Genomic DNA, 25,650 nt, shown 5'->3' with positions numbered 1-25,650 from the left:
TCGATACTTAATTTTTCTTGTTGCTTTTTTGTTGCATTTTTCACATGATGTTCTTTTTGAAAAATAGTTGTTCATTCTATAGTTTATCAGGAGAGAGAATATGTTATTTTCATTTTTACATTTTCTTTGGTTTTTAACATTAGTGTTCTTTTCATGTTTTGGTTAATGTTCTTTTCGTTTACTCTATTATGTTCTTTTTGTTTAGTTTATTACGTTCTTTTTCGTTTTTTGCTTTATGTTTGTTTTTTGCGTTTTGTTTTAATGTTTTTGCGTTTTGTTGCAGGTGCACGTAGATCTACGTGCACACCCATGCACCATTCGCGCATTAAGAGTTCGTTCCGTTCGTTTCACTTAGTTACTTCATCACAAAAAAAAAGTTAAATTAAAATATGCATTGAGATGGATCTAAGAAATACATACAGTGATACAGAGTATTAACGTGCTTTGGAGTCTTGTAAATGAATATACGAAGATCGAGCGTCATTATGATTTTTATTTTGCAAAATTAAACAACATACCCCTTCATTTCATAATAAGTGCAACATTTTCCTTATTAGGACATTTCATAACAAGTGCAACACTTTTCGCTTTTGTTAACCTTAAATTATACTACGAAGTATTTTATTCTTTTTTCCCATTCCACTCACCCACTTTATGTTCTTTTTATTATTTCTCTCCCTCCTACTTATCCTATTACCCTTAGGGGCTAGGGATGTCAATGGAACAAATTAAGGGGGAGATTCGTCCCGCATCTACCCAAACTAGACGGGGATGGGTTAAGGTGTGGTGAGTGATGGAGCATGGAAGGGGACAAAAATTGTACCCGTCATGGTACGAAGGCTGGTACGGATTTTAAAATGTACTTGCACCATATCCGCCACCGCCCCACTCTCTTCGAAATCTTTTAGTTCTAAATGCACTATGTAAAATATATTTTACTTTTTTATTCAATATATATAATATAGTTTATTTCATATTCTTATTGTATGTATTGGCTTTGTAAAAATAATACGGATTTTTCATGAAATGCCCCTGAGGTTTGTGTTAATGCACCAAATACCCTTAAACTTTCCAAAATGCACCAAATACCCCCGAGATTTAGTATAAATACACAAAATGCCCACAAGGCTAACGGACGTTAAGTCCCCGTTAGCGTATGTTTACATTTTTGCCCTTAATAAACCGTTTTCTTTATTTATCCTAACATTAACCCTTAATTATATTAATTAACCCTTAATTACATTAATTAACCTTTAATTATATTAATTAACCTTAATCACATTAACTAATCCTTAATTAAATTAATTAATCCTTAATTAAATTAATTAACTATTGTCTGAAAAAACCAATTACCCCAAAAAAATTTGGATTCTCCATTCCAACCTTGTTGTTGCCTTTGTTCTGTCTCCTCAAGTCCCACCACCACCATGTCAAACCCCTAATTCCTCTCTCTCCATTATCAACACCAACCATAGCTCCATCCTTGCAACCACCTCCATCCTCACAGAATCAACGAATTAGAGGAGAGAGAATGCAGCCATGCCGCCACCACCAAACCCCACCACCGCCATGCTACCACCATCAAACCCCACTCCCCCTTCCTCACCGGCGGCGTTTCCCTCCCCTCCCCCACCTTACCCACTGCTGTCGCCACCACCAAACCCGCGTTTCCCTCCCCCTCACTTCCCCCACCTTCCTCATTCCCCACTGCCGCCGCCACCAAACTCCACTTCGCCTTCCTCGCCGGCGTCGTTTCCCTTCCCCTCACTTCCCCCTCCGTTACGGTCAAGGCAACTGGCAACAATGGTTGATTAAAATCCCCCATTACTGATTTGGGGATCAATTTTTTGGGATCTGGATTTTGAGAGAGGAAAATCGATGTATGTGTTTGTCTAGCGGTGGCGGTGGCGGTGTGGGGTGGTGGTGGTGAGGAAGAGAAGGGGTTAGCATGGCGGTGTGTGGTGGTGGTGAGGAAGAGAAGAGCTGTCATGGTGCTTCCAACCCAGAAAAATTGGCTGCCATTTTTAACAGGGAAGAAGGAAGGGGGGAGAGAGAAAAACAAATGAAAAAAGAAGAAATTAAAAGGTAAAGAGAAAAATTAAATTAAATTAAAGTTAAAGTTAACGGATAAGTTAACGGAGTTAACGGAAAATAGTCATTTTGGGCATTTTGTGTATTTATATTAAACCTTAGGGGTATTTGGTGCATTTTGGAAAGTTTAGGGGTATTTGGTGCATTAAGACAAACCTCAGGGGCATTTCATGAAAAATCCGAAAATAATATGATAAATATAAATTTAGCAAATCGACAAAAAATCTATGTATTTAATTTTTACTCTTTTGTGATTATTTTTGTGGAATTGTAATTACAATTTGATAACGTGGGGGTGGATCTTGGGGATGGACGGATGGTAAAGAGAGTATTAGGTGGGTGTGGATACCTAAGTATATGGTGGGGCGTAGTCCGTAGATAGTTTTAGTTTTGTACCCGTTGTGGGAGTGGGGATAAATTTTGTACCTAACATATGTGAGTGATGGGGAAAAGATGAAAGGACATACTTCCGTATCCGCCCCATTGACATCCCTAATTATTATTTACCGGCCCCACTATCTTTTTGCTTTAATTTATATACTTACTACGTATTATGTGTTAATAAAATATTACTCTATCACCTTTTTATCATATCAAGTATCCATTTGTTGAATTAAACAATCAAGACAATAAGTGCATTAAGCTACAAGTAAAACAAAGTATTGCACATATTGTTGAACTGATGGAGTAGGCCAAACTTAATCATGTGAATAGTACCAAAAATCAATGTTGTATACCAACAACAAAAAAACGGTTTTTTTCATGAAATAACCCTTGGGTTTTAAGAAAAATATAAAATACTCTTAAAGTTTTCCCGAAATGTTAATGAAATTTACGAAAAATCATCATTTAGGGTATTTACGTCCATTCTCTTAAATTTAATTACTTTTGTTTTAATTTTTAATTTCAATAAAACTATACATTTGAGTGTAGTAAGTATCCATACGGCGAACTTTGTTTTGGTTGAGTTTCATGAGTATATCGTAATACAAATAGTTTATTTTTCTTTTCAGACCAATCTTTGGAGTACACTCATATAAATCAAACGGAAATCATCTGTATCACAAGTTCACAACTACAACCGAACCCCCTATTCGAAAAAAGTTGTAAATAATAACGATATAAAAGAGAACATACAGAAAATTCGATATAATACGGTCACAACTTTGTTGAAACAAAGTTTTATTTGATTTAAAATTTTATGTATTTGTCATATTCTAATTTGTTTGTAGATATAAAATTTTATGGATGGTGGCAAGAAATGAGAGGGGGGAAATTTTGGTGGCTGTTGTTCGAAGGATCTTAGGGGGAGCTAGATGTGGAGTGTGCTGAAATTGCTGCTGTATGATACGGAATGGTGGTAGCAAGGAGATTTGGCTATGAGAGAATTTGGGTCGAAGGTGATGCACTTAATGTAGCAAGGACGATTGATAACAGGACCAAAGGATGTGCCCCGGAATGGCTACTCTATGACGATATTAGCAAGTTAGCTAATTCTTTTGAAGCTTTTGTTATTTCTCATGTGAAAAGGGTAGGCAATACGGTAGCTCACCATGTTGCACGGCGGGATACTCGTGGTAGTACGGAGTTAATTTGTATGAATTCGTTCCCTCAAAGTATTAAAACTTTGGCGAATCTTGATATGAGTTAATAAAAAAGCCTAACTTTTCCCTAAAAAAAAAGATTATAAATTGAACATACGGAGTAGTAAATTAAATTAAGAATTTCATAATTTTTTTTTTTTTTTTTGAGGGGAAATCAAGAATTTCATATTGATGTTTTAGATTATATGTTATTTAGGGCTAATTATTGTTGTAGATGGCGTATGACGATTTATTATTTTCCTATTCCATTCAAAAAAAAAACGGATTTTTCACCAAATGCCCCTGAGGTTTACTTTAATGCACCAAATACCCCTAAACTTTCCAAAATGCACCAAACACCCCTGACGTATGCAATAATATCATTAAATGCCCTTTTGTCTGACGGACGTTAACCCTCCGTTAGGCAGTTAGTTCGTTAAAACATAATGCACCGAATACCCCTGAGGTTTGGTAAAAAGCACCAAATACCCCTGAGGTTTGGTAATTTTTTTTCCAAAAACTAGCCGTTGAATTTGAATAATATAGCCGTTGCAGTCACCCATACACTAATTTCCCTTATATATACCATACCCAACAACAACACCACACTGCCCTAAACCCCAATCCCCCCCAACTGCACAAACAGTCCACCCCAAACCCCCACCTGCACAACCACAACACTGCAACAGGAGCACCAACAACAAGCAGAACCCTGCAACACCAGCAGCAGCAACAACAAGAACAAACAACAACAGCAGCAGCAGCAACAGCAAGAATAACAAGACAACAGAGCAACAAGAACAAACACCAATAGCAGCAGCAGCAAGGACTTCTACACAACACAACACCAGCAGCAAGAACAACACAGCAACAACAAGAATAGACAACACCAGCAGCAAGAACAACACAACACAACAACAACAATAACAAACAACAGAAGCAGCAACAACAGAAGCATCAACAACAGAAGCAGCAACAACAGAGCAGCAAGAACAACAACACAGCATGAGTTCTTGTTCCAATACATCATCATCCAATCTGTTTTCATACATACTTGTTCCAAACAAATGTTGTCCTATTTGTTCCAAAAAATGTGCAATAAAAAGCTCCGAGACATCCAAAAATCCACAGAGGCTATATTACAAGTGTGATCCTTGTAACCATTTTATGTGGTGCAAAGGAAGTGTTCTACACCAAAATCAACAACACCAACAGCAACAGAGCAATATTGAGTATGAGGGAACATCGGAAGACAACGACAATATAAGTGACGAACTGAAGAAACTGAAGAAAAGAGTGAAAGAGCTCAAAAAATTCCAAGCTGCAGCAATTAAAATAGGAATTGTAATATTTTTGTGTCTAATGTTTGTAGTAAAGAAGTAATCAAGACAAACAATGATGGTTGTAATGGCACGAGCACATGAATTTCATTTATCAATAATATGCAAGTCTTTGAACTCGTAACTGGAATAGTTTGTTTCCAAAATAAACCGAACATCAAGTTGTGGGTAGCTTTACAAAAAAATGCCAAAATGTGCCACAACCTAAGTTGTTTTTCAAAATAAACCTAAGCTTTAAAACAGAAATACTAAACTGAATCCTAAGCTTACTTCTAGTTATGCAGCTTTGGACTTCTTGCTGCTCGATGCATTAGATGTTGGAGCCTTCCTCTTCCTAGCACCAGATGTTGATGCACCAGCAGAACCAGCAGCAGCTGCAGCAGATTCTTTCCTCTGTTTTGCAGTGGAACCTCCTTTACAGGTTCTTGAGTTATGCCCAATTTGCTTGCATTTCCCACACTTGACAGTGGTGTTTCTTTTCCCCCTCTTCTTCTCATGAGCACCTCTTCTTCTCTGCTTGGCTGGTCTGCCAGCTGCCCTTCTCATTAGTGGGGGAAGAATCCTAGGTAGCTCAAATGTAGGCCACTGTGTTGAGTCAGGCATGGGGTGAATATGCTCTGAGTATGTGAGCTTATAGGCTGCCCCTTTGAAGTAAGGAGAAACAAAATCTGTAGGATTGAGTCTTTGATGGTATATTACCCTAATAGCATGCTTGCAAGGTATACCACACCCTTGCCATTTCCCACAACCACAAACTCTAGCAGCAAGCCTAATAGGGAACTTCACATGACCATCTAAAACCTCAAATTCACCCCCCCAGCATTAGTTGCATAACAGAACCTCGAGTCAGCACTCCTCTCTTCAAGCTCCTTAGTAGCATATGGCGTCAATTGATCGGGTCCAATGTCAACAGCTTTATCAAATCTGGCCCCGATCTTCGTCATGCACCAAGACCTTATTTCTAACATAACAGAATACAATAATTGGCATCACACATTTTAATGCAAAATAAATACCCGACTCGGAAACTTGAACACATACCCGACTCGGACACTTGAACACAAACCCGACTCGGACACTTGAATACAAACCTAAATAAATAAGTTCCAATGACACAAAAATAGGATAAAATGTAAAGGATTACCTTCAAGAAGTGACAAAACAGGAAGATCCCTAAAGGGTTTGGTACACGCGTTGAAGGATTCCACAAAGTTGGTGGTGTTGTGATCACAAGTGACCCCAACATCAAACTTGTGTCTGGACCACTGTTCAGGCACTTTGTCAAGATATCCCACTGCTTCTGGGATGAGTTTGCCAATCTTTTCCATGGCTTTGTTGAAGACATATGGATTGTATGCATCAGCAGCAACCCAGAACAAGTCATGGAAGGCTGTGCCACTGTATCCAGCTTGTCTGCAGTTGGTATACAGATGCTGAGCACAGACCCTCCTGACTGCTTTGGGGAAAACATCATACAAAGCAGATTCTACTCCCTGCATAACACAATTCCAAGTTTCAATAACCAGAAAACTGAAAAAAAATATAAACAATACTACAAATAATAAAAACCAAGAAAGGGAGGAGTAATTACCCTCATTCTGTCACTAATAAAAGTCCAGTCATCCCTCTGGCACCCATGTTGAACAAACAAAGCCTTCAAACTTCTGAAAAAATAGGACCATGTGTCCATACTCTCCGTACTCACAATGCTATAGGCTAATGGAAAAATCTCATTATTCCCATCGATAGCAACTGCAGTGAGGAGAATTCCCTTATAGTATCCACTCAAATGTGCACCATCAATGCCTATGATAGGCCTACAACCTCTTAAGAAACCCCTAACTTGTGCAGCAAAGGAGAAAAAGCAAGCCTTGAAACGGGGTGTCACGTTACCAGAATCTGCAGTCCAAGTGACCAAGGCATAACTCCCAGGATTGGTAGATTTGATCATTTCAGCATAGGATGGTAAAAGGGCATATGACTCATCAAAACCTCCATAAATTTGCTGCCTCCCGAGGTTTCTCACCTTGTACATCAACCTCTGTTTCACTTGTACCCTATAAATCCCCAATGCCTTTCTTTGAAGTGTCTTAATTGGGATTTCTGGATTTGCTTCAATGTCAGGAAGTAGTTTGGTGCATAGCCACTGAGATGTCACCATGGGATTCTCCTCAAGTCTCCCACAAGACTTGTGCTCACTGACAAGAGTTTTAATGGCCCAACTGACCCCATCCAACAACACACAGGCATGGATCCTCCAATTGCATGACTCAACCAGACACATTGCAGTGAATCTGGTTGTATCAGCCTTTTCAACACTCACAGCAAATCCCTCTTGAATACAAAAGTCTCTGAAGACCTCCATGAAGTGTGTCTTGCTTTGGAATATCATCCATGGTTGCAACTTGATAGTCCCCCATGGCATGCTTCCCACAACTTTCCCATTTGCATACAAATTATCCAGCTTATTACTCCCATCTAAATGATCCTCAAAACTTCTCTCAGAAATTACCTCCTTAAGAACATCTTGTTCTTCATCTTCTTCAATTTCTTCGTCAATGAAATCGTCGGAGTTGAAACCAGTTTCACTATCACTCTCACTCTCCTCAAAATTTTCATCATCACTCTCATCATCCCATTGCTCCTCTTCCTCCACATTGTATGCAGTGGGTTTCCTCACCCTTGAACCAGCAGGCCTTCCCCCCCTCTTCTTAGGAACAAACTCACCCGTCTTCTTAGCATGACTTCTGGAAATTCTGAAACCCCTCCCTTTGTTTAACTCAGCCCTGTTAGGAGGGGGTGTCTGATCTGGCTGGTGTTCTGTTTGATGTTGTTGCTGCTGTTCTGTGGGTTGGTGTTGCTGTTGTTCTGTTTGTTGTTGTTGTTGATGTTCTGTTTGTGGTTGTTGCTGATGTTCTTTCTGTTGTTGTTGTTGCTGTGGTTGTGTCTGTGGTGAGGTTGGTGGTGGTGAGGGACTTCTTGGTGGTGGTGATGGATTATTTGGTGGTGGTGAGGGACTTCTTGGTGGTGGTGATGGATTATTTGGTGGTGGTGAGGGCTCTCTTGGTGGTGATGGAACATTTGGTGGTGGTGAGGGCTCTCTTGGTGGTGGTGAAGGCTCTTTTTGTGTATTTGGTGGTTGGGAACCTCCCGGGGAAAAGCAGTCAGCATGTTGTGAGCTGTAAACACGTACGTACTCTACGCTTAAATCCTCAACATCATACACAGGCACCTCAACTGCCACCATGTTGTTACCATGTTGTTACCATGTTTCTCCTTTCCTCTTCCCTCTCCCTCTCAAACTCCTCAGCTTTCCTTCTAAGTTCTGCAGCCTTCCTTTCCTTCCTATCCTTCCTTTTCTTAACTGCAGTCCTAAATTGGATTGAAGTTTCCTTCTCATTTGCCTTCTCTATCCATATTTCCACAGTATCTGTGCGCTTAAATAAACCCCACATGCCCATCAAACCAACATCATTCAACAATTCTACTCTTTTATTCGTACTAGGATTAACATAAAACAATCTAAATAAATCGGGAATCAGAACATCTTGCTTAATAGAATCATCAAACAAGTCATCAACCAAATCCATGTAGTTCGTTTCATCAGTATCTTGTACCCTCACATCAAAATTCCGATCATTATAATGACATAACAACCAAATTGCGACCATCCTATACAAACAATAAACACAACACAAAAATTCAAATTAATGAACTAAATCATTAGGCAAAACAACAAAGCACAACCAGACACTATGTTTTACCATTAACACCCAAAAATTCAAGTTAACCCATCTCATGGAAAAATCACGATTTTAGCAAAACCCTAACCCTAATCAAAGCAAAATTCGCAAAAAATAGCACCAAGAACAAGAAACGAATTGAGTGAACTAACCTTGACACAATTTTGATGAAGTTGAAGCCACAAATTCCAGTCCTTTGCTCTCCTTGCACCCACTTTTGTAGGACTCGCGAAAACTGCAGATTTTTGGACCAAATTGTCGATCTTTTCGTGGGGATTTACTTCGACTAACTATTGCGAGTTGTTTTACACAAATCCCAGCGAATTTCGATCTTTCTCTCTCTTTGGTTTGGTACTCAAGTGCTCTCTAATGGTGTAAGAGAACAGAGAGAAATGTCGAGGAAGAAGTTGGGAAGTTAGGTTTTGAATTTTTTTTTTTTCTTTTTTTCTTTTTTGATATGGCGCCAGAAAGGACAAGTAAGGGCAACAAGGTAAAAACATGGTAACGGAGGGTTAACGTCCGTCAGACAAAAGGGCATTTAATGATATTATTGCATACGTCAGGGGTGTTTGGTGCATTTTGGAAAGTTTAGGGGTATTTGGTGCATTAAAGTAAACCTCAGGGGCATTTGGTGAAAAATCAGAAAAAAAAATTATAAACAAGGGTATTTGGTAAATTTTGAGAACTTAAATGATTTTGAGTGAAGTTTTTTAAATTGAGGGGTATTTACTGAAAATAAGTGAAAGCAAATTACTAGTTGCCGACCATATCCTCAATCCTCTCAATCTTTCTCCTTCCCGCCTCTTTCTTCCTAATTTAGGGTTTTGCAAATTAGGGATTTCTGTTTCCCTTGTCAGAAACAATAATGGCAAACAAGCTTGGAGTATGGCAAAAAGCTTCAGCTTTCATCAATGGCGGTAACAATACTCATCGTCTTTCAACTTCTCTTTCTATCAATTATCTACTGTCTGCTTCTTCTTATTTTCATTCCCACACCAATTTTCACCCCTTCGTTGAAAATGAATATGAAGTTGATTCCGAATTGTTCCTAGAATCAGTAAGACAACAATGCCAGATGGGTTTCCGCAAACTCGACGACGCCGTTTCACTCTGTAATCGAATGATTTGTATGAATCCTCTCCCTTCTATTATGCTATTTACTCTCATTTTGTCTTCCATGACCAAGATTAAACCTCGAGTATTTCTTAATTATTCTACTGTAATTCATCTCTCTAATCATTTGGAATGGTTGGGTGTTTCTCGTAATCTTTATTCTTTCAACATCCTTGTCAATTGTTATTGTCACTTGGGCCATGTCAATTTCGGGTTTTCGATTTTGGGAAGAATCATTAAGGTTGGGTATTGCCCTGATATTGTCACCTTTAGTACCCTCATCAATGGCCTAGTTCAGAATGGTCTCTTGGAACAAGCTACTGAGTTGTTGGATAAAATTGTAAAGCTTGGGTTTCAACCCAACATTGTTACCTATGGTGCTCTAATCAAAGGTCTTTGTAGGATAGGGAACTACGCAAATGCCCTTAATTTGCTTGTGACTATGCGCTCCGGCTTTTTCCTTTGCAAGCCGGATGCTGTCATGTATAGCACCATCATTGATAGTCTAGTAAAAGACAAGCTTTTAACTCAAGCTTTCGACCTTTTTACTGAAATGAAAAGCAAGGGTGATCAACCCGATGTGTTTACTTATTGTACTTTAGTCCGTGGAATGTGCATTGCGGGGAAATGGGATGATGCAAAGTGCATGTTAAATGAGATGTTGGAGAGCAACATAGATCCTGATGTTGAGACCTACAACATGTTAGTAGATATGTGTTGTAAAAGTAGGAAAATTAGGGAGGCAGAAGCTATACTAGGACTCATGACTAAGAGGGGTGATGCTCCGAGTACTGTTACTTACAGTTCTCTGTTAGATGGATATTGTTCATGTGGCCGACTGGATGATGCCTCTGAGGTAATGGATTTGATGGTAAAATATGGTTGTATGCCTGATGTTGTGGCATTTAATACCTTGTTAAAGGGATGTTGCAAGTCTAAGAAGCTTGATAAAGCCCTTGACTTGGTTCAGAATATGCATCTTAGAGGACTAGCCCCTAATGTTGTCACATATAACACTCTTATGGATGCTTTATGCAAGGACAACCGAATCCATTGTGCAAGTCAGCTTTTAAAGGAAATGGAAGCTGCTGGTCTCAAACCAGATGCAGTTACGTATAGTTCATTGCTTGATCAACTTTGTAAAAGCTCACAAATTGACGAGGCATTGGAAATGGTAAGACAAATGGGTATCAAGGGATTGGTCCCTGACATTGTCATTTACAGTATCCTAATTGATGGCCTTTGTGGAGTTGGGCGGTATCAAGAAGCTAGGGATATCTTTTTTTCTCTCCTAGGCAAGGGTTTGAAGCCCAACCAATATACATACAATGCACTGATCAAGGGGCTGTGTAAAAAAGGACTAATGAATGATGCCATTGACCTTTTAAAAACAATGGAGGACAATGGATGCTCTCCGAATGATTGCAACTATGATACAATTATCAGGGGTTTGCTCTCTGCTAATGACAATGAAAAGGCTCTGGAGTTTGTCTTTATTAAGAAAAGCAAAGGGTTCACACTTAATGCTCACACTAATTCGCTATTTAATGCTTCTCTTTCTGATCACGATGTTAGCAAATGCCAACAGAGCTTTGCTTCCGAAGTTTCTGTAGAACCAGAAGCATAAGATTAAAGCCTAACGTTGTTGAATGTCGTTATCTGATGTAGGAACTTTTTGTATGTTTCTCCTCTAGGTCGGTCATAGCATGTTACATGTTAATATTTCCTCCGTTTCACTTGCACCTTCTGGTATTCATCTTGAACACCGTTGGCTCTCGCTCGCTTCCTTTGTCAGAAATCAGAAACCCTAACTCAATTTTGGTAATTTCTCAGCTTTCTTTTTTGTAAATTTGTTTAATCAGTTGTGTTTTAGTTTTGAGAATTTTGTAGTGTTTGCTTTAAAAATTTTGTGATCATGCTTGCAGTGTTGTTCCGTCCTTCCCTTTTTGGTGTATGATCCCGGAGATCGTATTTTTAGATCATTTGTTCGGCATCATAATAAAAGTTTCTTGTTAAATTTGAGTTTAATTTGATGAAGATCATCTTCAATTAGCTGGTTTTGAAACTGAGAAGGCGGTGCTCACCAATCTACTTGATACAACTTTTAGTTGTAATTATATGTATATTGACTAGTGAGCCATTAAGGAAGTGACGTGGACTACAATGTGAGTATATAACGCTTAATAACTTACTAACTAAGCTAGCTGTCATCTGCAATATGATATCAAAAGGTCTTGCGCGCACAAGGTGCACAATAAATTTATTGTACACCAATATAACTTTTACTCATTTTCTTGTAACTTTAACCTAGTTTTGATTAACTTTTATATTAGTAAAAAAAAGTTGATAGATAAACATTTTAAAGGGTTATATGATTAATTTTATACATTATTAGAAATTTTGAAGAAATAAGTTTTATTAAAAATGAAAAAAAATTCACTAAAAAGTAGATAACTTTTACATATATAAGCTTGACTTTTAAGCAATTTGAGTTAACTTTTACTCTAGTGTACAATATTTATTGTACAACCTTTGTAAATAAGAATTTGTGATATGATATCTGTTAGAAATTTTCATAAATGAATATTACGGAGTACTATGGAGTATGGATTATGCTGGTTTGGAATGTGTGGAGTTCAATTATTTATGTCTCCTTGCTGGCTTGTCTATTTGAATGGAGATGTATTTTATTAATCTCTTTGATGCTAGTTTCTAATTTTCTATTGAAAACAGAGCGGCTCATATATCTCGTAATTCTCAATTTGTGTTCTCTGGGGCTTATTTCAGGGTTTGTACATCCGGGTTTCAAAATGTCTGCTACAGCAGGTAGGGTATGCCCTCTAAGAATGGGGTTTATGCATATAGTCTTCCCTTCAGACTCACATAGCTTCCCTGTAGACCCTGTGGTCCTGGGGAAAGTTTTCAGGATTTGCTTGATCTAGCTCGTATCACTCGCCCAAATAATGATGAGGCTAGCGGTGCTTGCAAGAAATGTGGCTGTTTTGGGCATCTTACTTTCCAGTGTAGGAGCTTCTTGAGTGTTTGAAAAGAGGAGAAAGACTCCCGGTATGATAGAGGACTATATCATGGAAGAGTTGGACAAAATTAAGGGTATTGTTGCATTAACAAATGGTAAAACTGCTGCTGAGAGCTCAGAGGAGAGTTTCGACGTGGATCATGAAACTGAGACCTCTCTTTCTAGTGAGGATTATTGCTGAACGCTATGGAAAGAAGGCCAGCAACAGATTGAAGTCTGCAAAAAATAAGGATTAATCTGGTTCTGGATTCTGGTAGGACGAAAAGGGGCAGGTTGAATAAGAGGAATGGGAAAAAATTCAGGTAATGACAGTGATGTTCTCATGTAGATGAGAAAGGAAAAGAGGAAGAAGAAAGATTAATAATTGTCCGAGGAAGAGGAATACTACAGTAGAAAGGAGAAGAGAAGACATTGACATGTTGATGATGCATAGGCCGATTATGAAGAATTTCTTAGGCCACTTAAGAGAAAAACATTGGCTTGTTCAGTATTGTCGCGAGTTATGAGTTTTCACACTATTTTGAAAACCAGAGTAGATCAAGTGATTAAACATTATTGAAGAGAATGTCAATGGACTAAAAATACACTGCAACAACATATTGTTATAAGGTGAAAATTAGCTGGAAGTGAACTTGTAGCAGCCATGTTTCAAGGTACCACTACACAAGATACCATTAGTCAAGACACCAGAGTACCAACTGCTATGTATAAGCTCTGCCTTACAACTCTCTCCAGCAGCACCCAGGGCGACGTGCAATGGATAGAAGTGGTCTTTCATTGGATGTGCTAACTTCCAGTTTGGTGCTTTCGTCTCACAGGTATTCACTTCTTCATACCTGAAAATCATAGTGCAAATTCTCGTCAAAATGTTTAAGGTTAATTATGGTTTTGTTATGCTTTAATAGCCGAGTTCTCAAATCTCAATCATAACACTGTAATTTGTAAGTTGTACAGGTCTATAAACTGTTTCCAATCATTTCTGGATGTGTGTATAAAACTTGAAGTAACATAATACCAAAAGAAGACTGAAAAGGTATACCTTCCATCTGTTAGAGCTGTGTCAAGCCAAGAATCGAACTCTGCAGCCCATGGAGCAACACCATCACCACAATGAGTGGTATCGCACGAAGGGTTTGTTGCACTTCCAGAACCGATGATGAGTACACCATCATCCTTCAGAGGAGCTAATGCTCGTCCCAGGTTGTAATGGTATGCTCCATTCAAGTGCGGTTGAATTGAGAGCTCACATACAGGGATGTTAGCCTCAGGATACATCAGCATGAGAGGTACCCAAGTTGAATGACCAAGCCCACGCTCTTTGTCAATGTGCACAGATTCGAACCCAGATGCAGTGAGAAGTTCATGAACCTTTTTTGCCAAATCTGGAGCCCCAGGAGCTGGATACTTCATCTGGTATGGTAACCAATGCAATTTTAAACATACTGTATGTTATTTTTCCTGGTTCCATAATTTGCTGTCATTTTGTACAACAATTTAATCTAGTGAAGAATTTTTTTTGAATTGATTGACTGACAGGGAAACAACTAAGACTTCACCAACTAAGCTAGTAAAACAAGGATCGTGAAAGGTTTCCATTTTCAGGAAAATAAAACACAGATTAGAAATCTGGAAAAGGGTTGAGAATAAAAACCTTGTACAAAGAAGCAGGGTATGTAACACCTTCATAATCATAGATGGTATCATTGACATGAACAGCATTAACAACAGGTTGATCAGTTACCCAATGAGCTGAAATGACCAAAATAGCCTTGGGTTTTTTAGAATACACTTGCTCTCTCCAACTTTTGAAGAATGGATGTAGTGGATGTTCCTCATCAATTGTCAACTTTGGGCAACCATGGGTTATGAAGAAGGTTTCTTTGATGTTTTCCTCTCCAACCATTTTTCTACTACCTCCGTTTTCTTGAGTTTTTACTAGGTTACTATGAACAGAAATTGAGGAGAACTCAATATTTTTCTAGTAAATTTGAAGTTATTGGAGAAGTTTTAGTAGAATTCTTCCTTTTTTTGATTTCTTATGAGGAAAAATTCGAGTATTGGAATTTATTTTGTTATTGTTATTGCTCTGTTTTTTAATGAGAAATGCAAACTTTTGGAATCTATCATCATGGAGTTGGTTGTCGCATGTGCATGTAGTATTGTTTACGGAGTACAAGCAATAGAGTAATACTCACCCTGTTCCTTAAATATAATATTGCTCCTAGTGTCGTGGAAGTCAACTTGTGTAATTGGTAAAGTTTTGAAAGATGGTACTCAAGATCTGGAATTGAATCCCGTCTACATTATTTGTCGCCTTGCATACTTGCCCTTAGTTGCTCTCTCAACACAAAAATATTGTTCCTAATGCTTCCTCTTTTTAGCGGTCAGCCACCTTATCCATTATTATTTTCCGGGTTCAAACTTTAAAAACTTTGACCATAGATATGAGGAAGTAAAAACTCAATGCTGTGATATTGTTGCAAAAACATAACAACAAAAATAATGGAACAATAGTACTCCTTCCGTTTCTTTTTATTTGTTACGTATTCCTTTTTTCACAATGTTTGTTACGTGGGAGAATCTTTCTTTTTATAAACTTATTATAAGGTCATTTTTTGTGCCACCTTTTGATTTTAATTGGTCCAATTTTTTCAACTCATTAAATATCTTTACAATTTTCCAAGTATGTTAGGTTAGCAATCTGTGTGCTTTTCTATTATTAGTTCATTTTGATAAATAAAACAATCTTATTGGTTGTTGTAATGATTAGTGGATTGAGGTTTTATTTGGGTTTTTTTTTTAATATAAAAAAGAATCTTTATTATACGTTAATAAACGTGCAAAAGTCCAAACGTAACAAACAAAAAGAAACGGAGGGAGTATATTATATAAAAGAAATATAACTCTTTTTTTACGAAATAGTATTTTTTTTTTTAAAAGAAATGATAACTTTTTAAACGAAATGATACTTTTTTTTCAAAAGAAATGATACATCTTACTGTAGTAGATTATTTTGATGCACTCTGTACATTTTTTAGAGATTTTATTTATTTATTATTATTATGATATATTTTGCGTTTAGATCTCTCCTATAATTTTTTTTTGTTAGGATCTCTCCCGTGAATTTAATACGATCTCCACGTTTCTCATTTAATATATATTTTTTTTTTTGTGTGTGTGAATACTTCCTTTGTTCATATCACATGATTATATATTTTTTTCTTTTAAGTTTAAATCACAATTAAAGTTAGAATACGTGAATAGAGTCAGAAATCAAAATGCATCAATTAATTATCCTGACTCGACCGGTCTTTTAAACCGTATTCGCTCAAGGAACCCAGCTGTCCACATTCCACAGCTTATTCTCACGACTGATTGTTTTAAGGACTCTCCTAATACACAATACTCTATATGCTAATTACTAGCAATGATTCTCCCATCGCACTCTCTGCCCTCTGGCTTCTTCGGCTATTCGTCGTCATTTTTTCGTTATCGTTTAGTTTTGTTGTTGGTTAACACCTACCAAAAAGAAAAAAAAATTAGTGATTTAGTATATAACTTGAAATTACAAGATAATGAATTCTAAAACAGGCTGTGTTGGGGAAGAGTTTGAATAACGTTTGATATTAAATAATCACATGAATGTCCAATTCATAGTATTTTAGTAACAGTATGAACCAGATCACGTAAGAATAATTCAATCTCAAAAGCTAAAAAAGTTTCTTAATGGATAATTTAATAGTTGGGTGATGACAAAGGTAACAAGTTGCGACAATATTTAGTTGTTGCAATCTTACGTGTCGGTAGTGGCGGACCTTGAGCGGTTTTATGAGGGGGGCGGTGGAAAAAAAATTAAGCAATATACTATGTAATTATACAATTATACACAAATTTTAGGGGGGACCATAGCAAAAAATACACAACAAAATTTTTCGGCCGGGGGGCCAGGCCCACCCCAGCCATAACCAAGATCTGCCCCTGCGTATCGGATTCTAAATGGAACATATAAGTAGTCGATACTAAGAAGAAAATAAATATTTATTATATTTATGATACATTATCATTTTCGAATTTAATATTTATTTCATTATTTCTAAAAACCGTTTTGATAAAGTTGTAGTTTAAATTTTTATCCAATATTTTAGTGTTTTATTCAATATCTAAAGCTAAGAAGTAACATTTGCATTTTCTAGCTAGTGTTTTACTCCGTATTTGATTTCTTAGGGCCTAAACCTATCCATATATCTAATACTTCGTATCAAATTAAAGTTAGATATTGAATCAAATACCATCCACTTCTAAAATTTTATTAGATAGAATTGCATAGTAAATTAGTAATACCTATCTCTAAGGAGTTTAGGTTTATCCAGATATGTAAAACCAGAGTTCGAGATTGAATAAAATACCACTTCTAAAATTTTTATAAGATAGAGTTGCATGATAATACCGATCTCTAAAGAGTTTAGGTTTATCCAACCATACTTTCAAAAGCTATATAAACCCCCTTAAACCTCACTTTCAAAATCACAGAAATCAACCATCAAACCCTTTCGAGAAGAAAACCGAAGCAAAACCCCCTACAAAAAAAAAAAGATGATGAACAAGGCAATCTTGCTCGTTGGTTTGGTAGCTCTATTCGTAGGTGGAGCCTTTGCCCAAGATGTGCAACAGGAAACCTTTTTCCGACACCATTTGCCACGTGGTTTGCCACATCGGCACTACGTCCGTCCTCGCGTCTTGCCTAGACCCAAATACACAGGTCCACTTCCACCATTGCCTGCTAATCTCCCAGAGATAGTTGCTGGTATTGATGCTTGTAAAACTGATTTGGATACATACCTATTCAACAGTAACCACCCAGGCTCTGCAAGTGCTCAATGTTGTTCAGTTCTTGAAAACGACCCGAGACCAGCAGTCAAGTTTCTCCACACCCTCGTCTGCCCCAGTGCTGCTGCACCCACCCCCAGTGCTTAAACAATAATAGTTAATAATAGTTGTGTTACCTAGTAGTACTTGATTAATAAGCATGCAACTATGCAATGCAATTATAGTAGGGTTTTTTTTTACAGGTTCAATAGTAGTTGACAATTATGAGGTTTAGAATTAATTAAATAATTGTGGTGATTTATTGTTTATAACATTTATGTAATGGTAAATTTCTTTATAATAGTTTTTTTTATTGCCCGTATAATTATCTTTGCTATTCTACCGAAATTTGCTTTTGTATCACATAAATATAAATATTTGGACTAAAATTGATACTCTGTAAACAAAACACGATTTGAAAATATAAAAACAGTTAAAAAACTGAACAAAAAACGATAACGAAACTTAATTAGATTTAAACTTTTAAAGTCGTCAGTTTATTCCGATAGGGAAGGGATAGTTTAAAATACTCTTTGAGATTGAGAAGAGTTCACCTTGATTTTTTTTCTTTGTTTAGAAAAATTTACTCCAAATGTTTTATTAACTGATTATTATCAATGAATTTGTGTACTCTATATAATACGGAGTATACGTACAATAATGGCGAGTCTATAATCTATACAACGTCTATAGTTATTTTCGCAAAATACTTCAATATTTAAGGTGTCAATGTCATTATTGGCGTGCATTCAGTGGCGTGCACTTAGTGGTCTCCCGTGTCAATGTTTAGTCATTGATGTACTTACTTTTCAACATTGATTTATATATTGAGTAGATGTTTAGAATTGTAAAAATGAATTGTTAATTTACCACCGTTAGATTATAGGTAGATCTCCTCTCTCTCGATTTCTCTCCTCTCTCTCGAGCTGGGCGCACGTTAAGGGATACTACTAACGTACACCAACTCCATTGATGGCGAGGAAGAAGAAAGCAATACTGAATATTTCTACGACGAAAGTTGCAGCGAAGTCTCCCTCAGTAAGTTCTCACACTTCAGGCACCAGTACTACTCAAAATGATGCCCAAAATGCAAACCCAGATGCTCTGGTTTTTGACTCAGATGGCGAGGAGCTGATGCATTCTCCTCTAGTCCACCCTTCGGCTGGTATGATTCCACGCAAACTTCATGATACTATTTTGTTATTGGATCAGAATTTGGGGGTTGGTCGTAATAATACTGTGGGTGGAACTAACCCTCAGGGGAATGGAGAATCTGTTGATATTGGGGATATTGGGGGAAATAACACTGAACCTGGGGTAGTTGAACCTCCGATTGTTAAAGAACCATGGAAAAATCTGTTCACTGGATCTAAAATGGCTTCAAAAGGGGCGTCCCTATCATTTGTTACACCTGTGCTGCAGGATGGGAAGAAAATTGCTCAATTGCAGGAGGATGAAATGAATGAACTCACTGAGAAATGGAAATCATCTATGGTGATGTATGTGGTAGGGGATTCCCCTACTATAGCTTCTGTGAAAAGATATATGGAAGGGATGTGGAATTCTGTTGCTCAGCCTCAGGTGTTTTACCATGATGATGGTTACTTCAGCATCAAGTTTGTGAACATGAAGGACAGAAACCAGATTATTGCAGGAGGACCTTATACATTTTATGGGAAACCAGTTATCATTAAACCCTGGACAGCAAACTTTAATTTCTATGAAGAAGTACTTAGGGTTATACCTTTGTGGGTGAGATTTCCTAATCTGCCACTCAATTGTTGGGGGTGTGATTCACTAAGCAGGATTGGTAGTCTGTTAGGGGTGCCACTCTTTGCTGATGAATGCACTACTAGGCAAGATAGAGTATCTTTTGCTCGAGTGTTGATAGAAATGGATATCACTAGCCCATTGCCTGATTGTGTCTGGATAGAGGATTCAAAGGGTGGGATGTTCAAGCAAGCTGTTACTTATGACTGGTTGCCACAATATTGTAAAGTTTGCTGTACTGCAGGCCATGATTGTACTAAAAAGACTAAACCACCAGTACCAAAACCTGTAGCCAAAAAGGTGTGGGTTCCTAAAGCTGTCCAACAAGCTCATCCAATGTCAGAACAACAGGAGCAACCTAATGCTGTGCACACTCCTGAGATGCCTGTTAACAATGTATCTGATCCTACTCCATGGAAAATTGTGACAAGAAGGACTAAGGGATTGTCTAGAATGAGGACTTTGAGCCCTAGCAATCCATTTACTGTGTTGCCTGTAGAATTGAGTTTCAAAGAATTAACAGGAGGTGATATGGAGATGCAAAATACTACTGAACCCCCTGATGAAGAAGGTTAATCTTTGCAGCTGGAATGTGAGGGGACTTAATGATCCTATTAAGGTCCCAGAGGTAAAACACCTTATTCATACCCATAATATTCATGTTGTTGCTTTGCTAGAAACTAGAGTTAAGGAAAGCAATTTCTCTAGAGTAGTCAATAAGTTTGGGAGAAATTGGAAATGGGAAAATAATTACACTGCAAACCCCAGAGGTAGAATTTGGGTAGGCTGGCTTTATCAAGAAGTTGATATCCATGTGTTACAGGTGCATGAACAATTTATTCACTGTGAAATTAGGGATAGGTATGGAGTGGTGGAATTGTATGTTACTCTGGTGTATGGTCTTCACTCCATTGACACTAGGAAGAATTTGTGGAACTCTCTTACTACTCTTGCCTCAAGTGTAGGTAGCTGTCCTTGGGTCATTACTGGTGATTTTAATTCTCCCCTGTTTGCTGATGATAGAATCAATGGTACTCCTGTTTCAGCAACAGAAACCAAGGATTTTGATGAGTTTATTACAAGTAATGGGCTGTGTCCTGTAAAGAGTGTAGGACATTATTTCTCTTGGCACAAAGGCACTGGTGAAGGTAAAATTGCTAGCAGGATTGATTGGTGTTTGGGAAATGATGAATGGATTCATAAATTCAGTAATGTTCAGGTTGAATACCTAAACCCTTCCATCTCTGACCACTCCCTTTACTGATAAACTGTCTGCCAGACAAGGTGGAGGGAGGTAGACCTTTCAGATTTCTCAATTATTTGGCTGATCATAGTAGTTTTTCTGCTATTATTCAGGCAGCTTTTACTGAAGTATACCATGGCACTCCTATGTTTAAGCTCTGGTGTAAGCTGAAAAAAGTCAAGGCTGAACTCAAGAAGTTACATAGAGAAGACTTCTCTGGTATTACTGAGAAGATTACCATTGCTAGAAGTGAGCTTGATAAGGTTCAACAGAGTTTGCAAACTGGTAGATCTCCTGCTCTTCTCAACCAAGAGGTGGTTTGCATTAAACAGCTTAGGCATTGGCTGAGAATTGATGAGATAGCATTGAGACAAAAATCTAGGATCCAATGGCTAAAACTAGGTGATTCTAACAACCACTTTTTCTTTTCCACTGTGAAAGAAAGAGTTAGATTCAATAGCATTGCCATCCTATATGATGATAATGGCACTAAATTGGTTGATCCTGATCTAATTCAAACAGAAATTCTGAGTTTCTACAAAAAGCTGCTTGGCACTTCTGCAAACACTCTTCCCTCTATTCACATTCCAACAGTGAGAAATGGCTCTAGGCTAAATAATGATGCTAGACAGGATCTGTGCAGGGATGTTACTGATGATGAGATTGATTTGGCATTACATGGGATTGGCAATGATAAGGCTCCTGGTCCAGATGGTTTAAATGCAGTCTTTTTCAAAAAGGCTTGGCCTGTCATCAAACAGGATATTTATAGAGCAGTGAAGGATGTGTTTGTTACCAATTTCATGCTTCCCCAGTACAACTGTACATCTATTACTCTCATTCCAAAAGTTCCTAATCCTACAAGAGTTAAAGAGTACAGACCAATTGCATGCTGTAATGTGGTGTACAAAATTGTTTCAAAAATTCTAACTACAAGAATGCAAGGGGTGATTGGACAGGTTGTTAGTGAATGTCAATCTGGGTTTATTCCTGAGAGGCAAATTTCTGACAATATTCTGCTTGCTACTGAGCTCACTAAGGGCTACACTAGAGCCCATCTTTCACCCAGATGTATGCTCAAGATTGACTTAAAGAAAGCCTATGATTCAATTGAATGGCCTTTCTTGATCAGTGTTATGGATGCTCTTGGCTTCCCTCATAGATTTGTGCAATGGGTGTACACATGCATTTCCACTGTATCTTACAGTGTGCTCATTAATGGGAAACCTTGTACACCTTTCAAAGCTAAAAAAGGGCTAAGACAGGGAGATCCCTTGTCTCCTTTTTTATTTGCTATTGGCATGGAATACTTGTCTAGACATCTCCATCAGTTGCAGACCAAGCCTGATTTTAACTTTCACCCAAGATGTGCTAAACTGGCTCTTACTCATCTAATGTTTGCTGATGATTTGCTTCTATTCTGTAGGGCAGATCTAATCTCTATTGACATGATGTTGGCTTCTTTTAAGAAGTTTTCTCTAGCTTCTGGTTTGGAGGCTAATATGGATAAAAGTAACATTTATGTTGGGGGTGTTTATGGTCAAGATAAAGCTGATATTCTCAATGCAGTTTCTACTCCTGAAGGTTCCTTTCCCTTCAGATATTTGGGAGTTCCCCTCTCAACTAAGAAGTTGAAGTATACTCAATGTAGACCCTTAATTGAGAAGGTGTTGGCTAGAGCTAAAGTGTGGACTGTCAAGCATCTATCTTATGCAGGTAGGCTCCAGTTGGTTCAAACAATATTGCTGAGTTTACAATCCTTTTGGTGTCAGATTTTCATCTTGCCAAAGAAAGTGATCAAAGAAATTCAAGGGTATTGCAGGGTGTTCCTGTGGACAGGCAACACTGACCCTTCAAAAAAAGCTCTGGTTGCTTGGCACAAGCTTTGCTTGCCCAAAGTTGCTGGTGGTTTGAATCTGAAAGATATGTGCTGGTGGAACAAAGCAGCTGTTGCTAAACTCCTCTGGGCTATAACTTATAAGAAGGATAGACTTTGGTGTAAATGGGTTCATGCTTACTACATAAAGGGGAGGGATGTTGGGAGCACTCAATGGCCTGTTAACATGTCTTGGCCTTTGAGGAAAATTCTGAACTCTCAGAGTTTAATAGATAGCATTGGAGGGTGGAGTGCAGTGAGTAAGGGAGGTGTCTTTTCCATCCAAATCATGTATCATCTGCTGATGGGGCCATGTGATAAAGTCAGCTGGAGGAGAATCATTTTCCATAATAAAGCTTCCCCAAAAAGTTTGTTTGTCTCTTGGCTTGCTGTTTTGGGAAGATTGCCTACACTGGATAGACTTCTCAAGTGGAAAATTGTGGACTCTAATGTGTGTCCTTTATGTTCTTGTATGCCAGAGTCTACTCAACATCTGTTTTTTGAGTGTAGCTACTCTGCTGCTATCTGGTCTTCAGTTCTTGCTTGTTTACAGTTTCACAGACCTGTTTCTCAGCTTGATAATGAAGTGGTGTTGATGACAAGAGCTGCCAAAAGAACTGGTGACAGATTCAAGTTGCTTCTGATGTTCTTTGCTGAATGTCTTTATGGAATATGGCTGCAAAGAAATGCAAAAGTCTACACTCATTCCTGCAGAAGTCCCCTTGATCTTCTTAGAGATATCAAATATCGTGTGGCCTGTAGAGCCACTGATCAGCAAAGAAACTTGCTCTTGATGTAAACTTGTAGTTTAGTTTCAGTTTAGGCCTTTTGGCTTGCTGTGGGTGTTGTTGTTTTGACCTTTGTTTCAGTTTTGGCCTTTGTGCTTTCTGTTGCTCTCAGTGGCTCAGTTGGTTTTGGAGCTTGTACTGTTTGTAAGCTAGTTTGCTAGCTTCCTCTTTGGTAATAATAATATATTATTTGCCAAAAAAAAAAAATTTACCACCGTTTATTGCATGTGTTACTGATCTATTTTTGGATAAATTTCCCAAATTGTTAGGTTAAACGCTTTTTGAATTAACGATTATACATTTTATAAACAACTTTTTCATTTAGTTATTAAACATTTTCTAATATAGGTTATGAAATAAACATATAAATTTTTTTCATAAAAGTGAAACTTGTCTCAAAAGAAATAAAATATATACACAGAGAAGTAAGGAACGCGAGCCCTTGAAGCAAGAATAGAGAAAACGCAAATAGAAAAAAATAATGCCTACAGTGGGAAACGAACCTTGGAGCCACCTTACGGCCTTACCTATCAAATAAGCCTGATTCTTAGCTTCCGCTACATCAGTACATGGTTCTATTTTGCAACTATTCATATATATCTTTTTATTTTTTCTTTCTTCTATTTTCTGTTGTGGATTCTAGGGAATGGGGGTACATCTGTGTGCATTAATCACATTTTAATGAGTAACATCTAGCTAACCGTTACCTTATACGAGGGTGTTTAGTATGAGAGACATGGATAAGAAAGATAAGGTGAGACAAAGATAGGACCACGACCTGGTTCTCTTCACCTTATTCTTGTTGCTTATTAGATCAGAGCAGTTCATTAGGCCTAAGTAGGTGTGCTACTAAGTATGAGTGGACATGATGAACATAACTATTTGTGAATTGTTGGCAATAATTCTATTAAAAGTTCGGCCTAAGTTCAATTCGATTGTCAATGAACCAATCTCGGGCTTCAATTTAAAGTCTAGTAACTAAACAGAACCAAACTCAAAATTAATGATGTTCGGGCCGCAAACTCGTGAGCTCATTAATTTGAAGAAAATCACTACGTACAATTCTCATGATGCCATAGTTTCAAAAAATATTTGAGCACCTCCACCCTCATAAATTATGCCACTTAGCTTCCACAAGTAATTCTCATGTGGGCTAAAGGTTAATATTTCATGTAAGCTTGAATGTCGCTTAATTTAAAATCAGATGTTGCTATGAAACCAATACGGAGTACGAAGTAAGTTGTTCCATAAAGATCTGATACTATTCCATTAAGTCTTCCAACAAAACCACTAATGATGCCACAATATACTTCTTTTAATCGTTCAAGCAAAATTGCTAGAAAAACAACAATGCATGTTACTCTTTCGTAGATCTTCTATTCCTTCAAATAAACAAGTTGTGCCTTTGAAGATGCTCTAGGGAGCTGCAGCAGATCGAGTAACACCAGAATCTTTGAATTATCATCATCAAAATATCCACAGTTGAAGAAGAACTTCTCTAGAACGACTGAGATAGCCAAGCACGTACTTGATGAATTTCAGCTCTGCTAATGATCCTCTAATACCCGGCCCGTAACTACCACCTTCAGAAGATGTGGCAACTTGAACTTGTCACCATACTCAAGTTTCTGAAGTGGCAGAGCATTTTCGTCTGACATAAACTGTGCAAATGAAGCCATCGGTTTGTGTTAAACAAAAAGATTAATTAAGTCATCAAATTAAACATGAAAATTTCCAACTATTCAATCTACTTCATATATATATGAAAATTTCCAACTAGGCGATTAGGGATACAGAAACTAGATTATTACACTTTCTCTGTTGCAAAAGTACATGCTTAATGTCAAGGAAATGTCAGAAACAGATAAATCAGTATATCTTAAAAATACAGGTAAGACATTGTGTAATGTGTATGAACTCACCGAAATTTCAAGTTCCTTGATGTAAGGACAGCTCTGAATCATGCCAAAAACAAAATGGTAAACATCTGCACGACCCAAGTTTAGTTTTGTCAAACGAAGCTTACTGAGGTGGTTAAATGTCAGAGGAAACAATTTTGCAACACCACCTGCAACCAAGAACTTGCATAACAAGAGATGAAGAGAAAAGCATATAAGATTAAATGTAATTGACCAAAACAAGAGAGAGGCATTTTCTTGCAGTTATTATAAAAGCAATGTGTTTTACCTGATACACAGCA

General features: G+C 37.6%; 4 protein-coding genes across 4 annotated transcripts; 2 read left to right on the top strand and 2 right to left on the bottom strand.

The window, feature by feature from the left end:
- Positions 1 to 5,152: 5,152 nt before the first annotated feature.
- Positions 5,153 to 8,261, bottom strand: LOC110781426 (uncharacterized). The gene is made up of 4 exons (XM_056841381.1): positions 8,094 to 8,261; positions 6,606 to 7,961; positions 6,159 to 6,507; positions 5,153 to 5,975 (listed from the first exon to the last, which is right to left on the bottom strand). Exons 1-4 carry the CDS (start codon positions 8,259 to 8,261, stop codon positions 5,809 to 5,811), a joined length of 2,040 nt encoding a protein of 679 aa, XP_056697359.1. The 3' UTR covers positions 5,153 to 5,808.
- Positions 8,262 to 9,486: 1,225 nt separating this feature from the next.
- Positions 9,487 to 15,033, top strand: LOC110775815 (putative pentatricopeptide repeat-containing protein At1g12700, mitochondrial). Its single transcript, XM_021980414.2, has 4 exons — positions 9,487 to 11,691; positions 12,658 to 13,725; positions 13,862 to 14,320; positions 14,444 to 15,033. The coding sequence occupies exon 1, from the start codon at positions 9,623 to 9,625 to the stop codon at positions 11,495 to 11,497; it is 1,875 nt and encodes a 624-aa protein (XP_021836106.2). The 5' UTR covers positions 9,487 to 9,622; the 3' UTR covers positions 11,498 to 11,691; positions 12,658 to 13,725; positions 13,862 to 14,320; positions 14,444 to 15,033.
- LOC110775816 (4,5-DOPA dioxygenase extradiol-like) lies at positions 13,426 to 14,810 on the bottom strand. The gene is made up of 3 exons (XM_021980415.2): positions 14,559 to 14,810; positions 13,947 to 14,317; positions 13,426 to 13,743 (listed from the first exon to the last, which is right to left on the bottom strand). The coding sequence occupies exons 1-3, from the start codon at positions 14,808 to 14,810 to the stop codon at positions 13,524 to 13,526; spliced, it is 843 nt and encodes a 280-aa protein (XP_021836107.1). The 3' UTR covers positions 13,426 to 13,523.
- A 3,712-nt stretch (positions 15,034 to 18,745) lies between the features above and the next one.
- Positions 18,746 to 23,461, top strand: LOC110775811 (uncharacterized). The gene is made up of 3 exons (XM_056841380.1): positions 18,746 to 20,114; positions 20,221 to 20,691; positions 20,823 to 23,461. The coding sequence occupies exons 1-3, from the start codon at positions 18,746 to 18,748 to the stop codon at positions 23,459 to 23,461; spliced, it is 4,479 nt and encodes a 1,492-aa protein (XP_056697358.1).
- The last annotated feature ends 2,189 nt before the right edge of the window (positions 23,462 to 25,650 follow it).

The sequence above is a fragment of the Spinacia oleracea genome, chromosome 4 (assembly GCF_020520425.1).
Source record: "Spinacia oleracea cultivar Varoflay chromosome 4, BTI_SOV_V1, whole genome shotgun sequence".
Classification (NCBI taxonomy): domain Eukaryota; kingdom Viridiplantae; phylum Streptophyta; class Magnoliopsida; order Caryophyllales; family Amaranthaceae; genus Spinacia; species Spinacia oleracea.
Note: the sequence above shows the minus strand (reverse complement) of the source record. Positions and strands in the feature narration are given on the sequence as shown.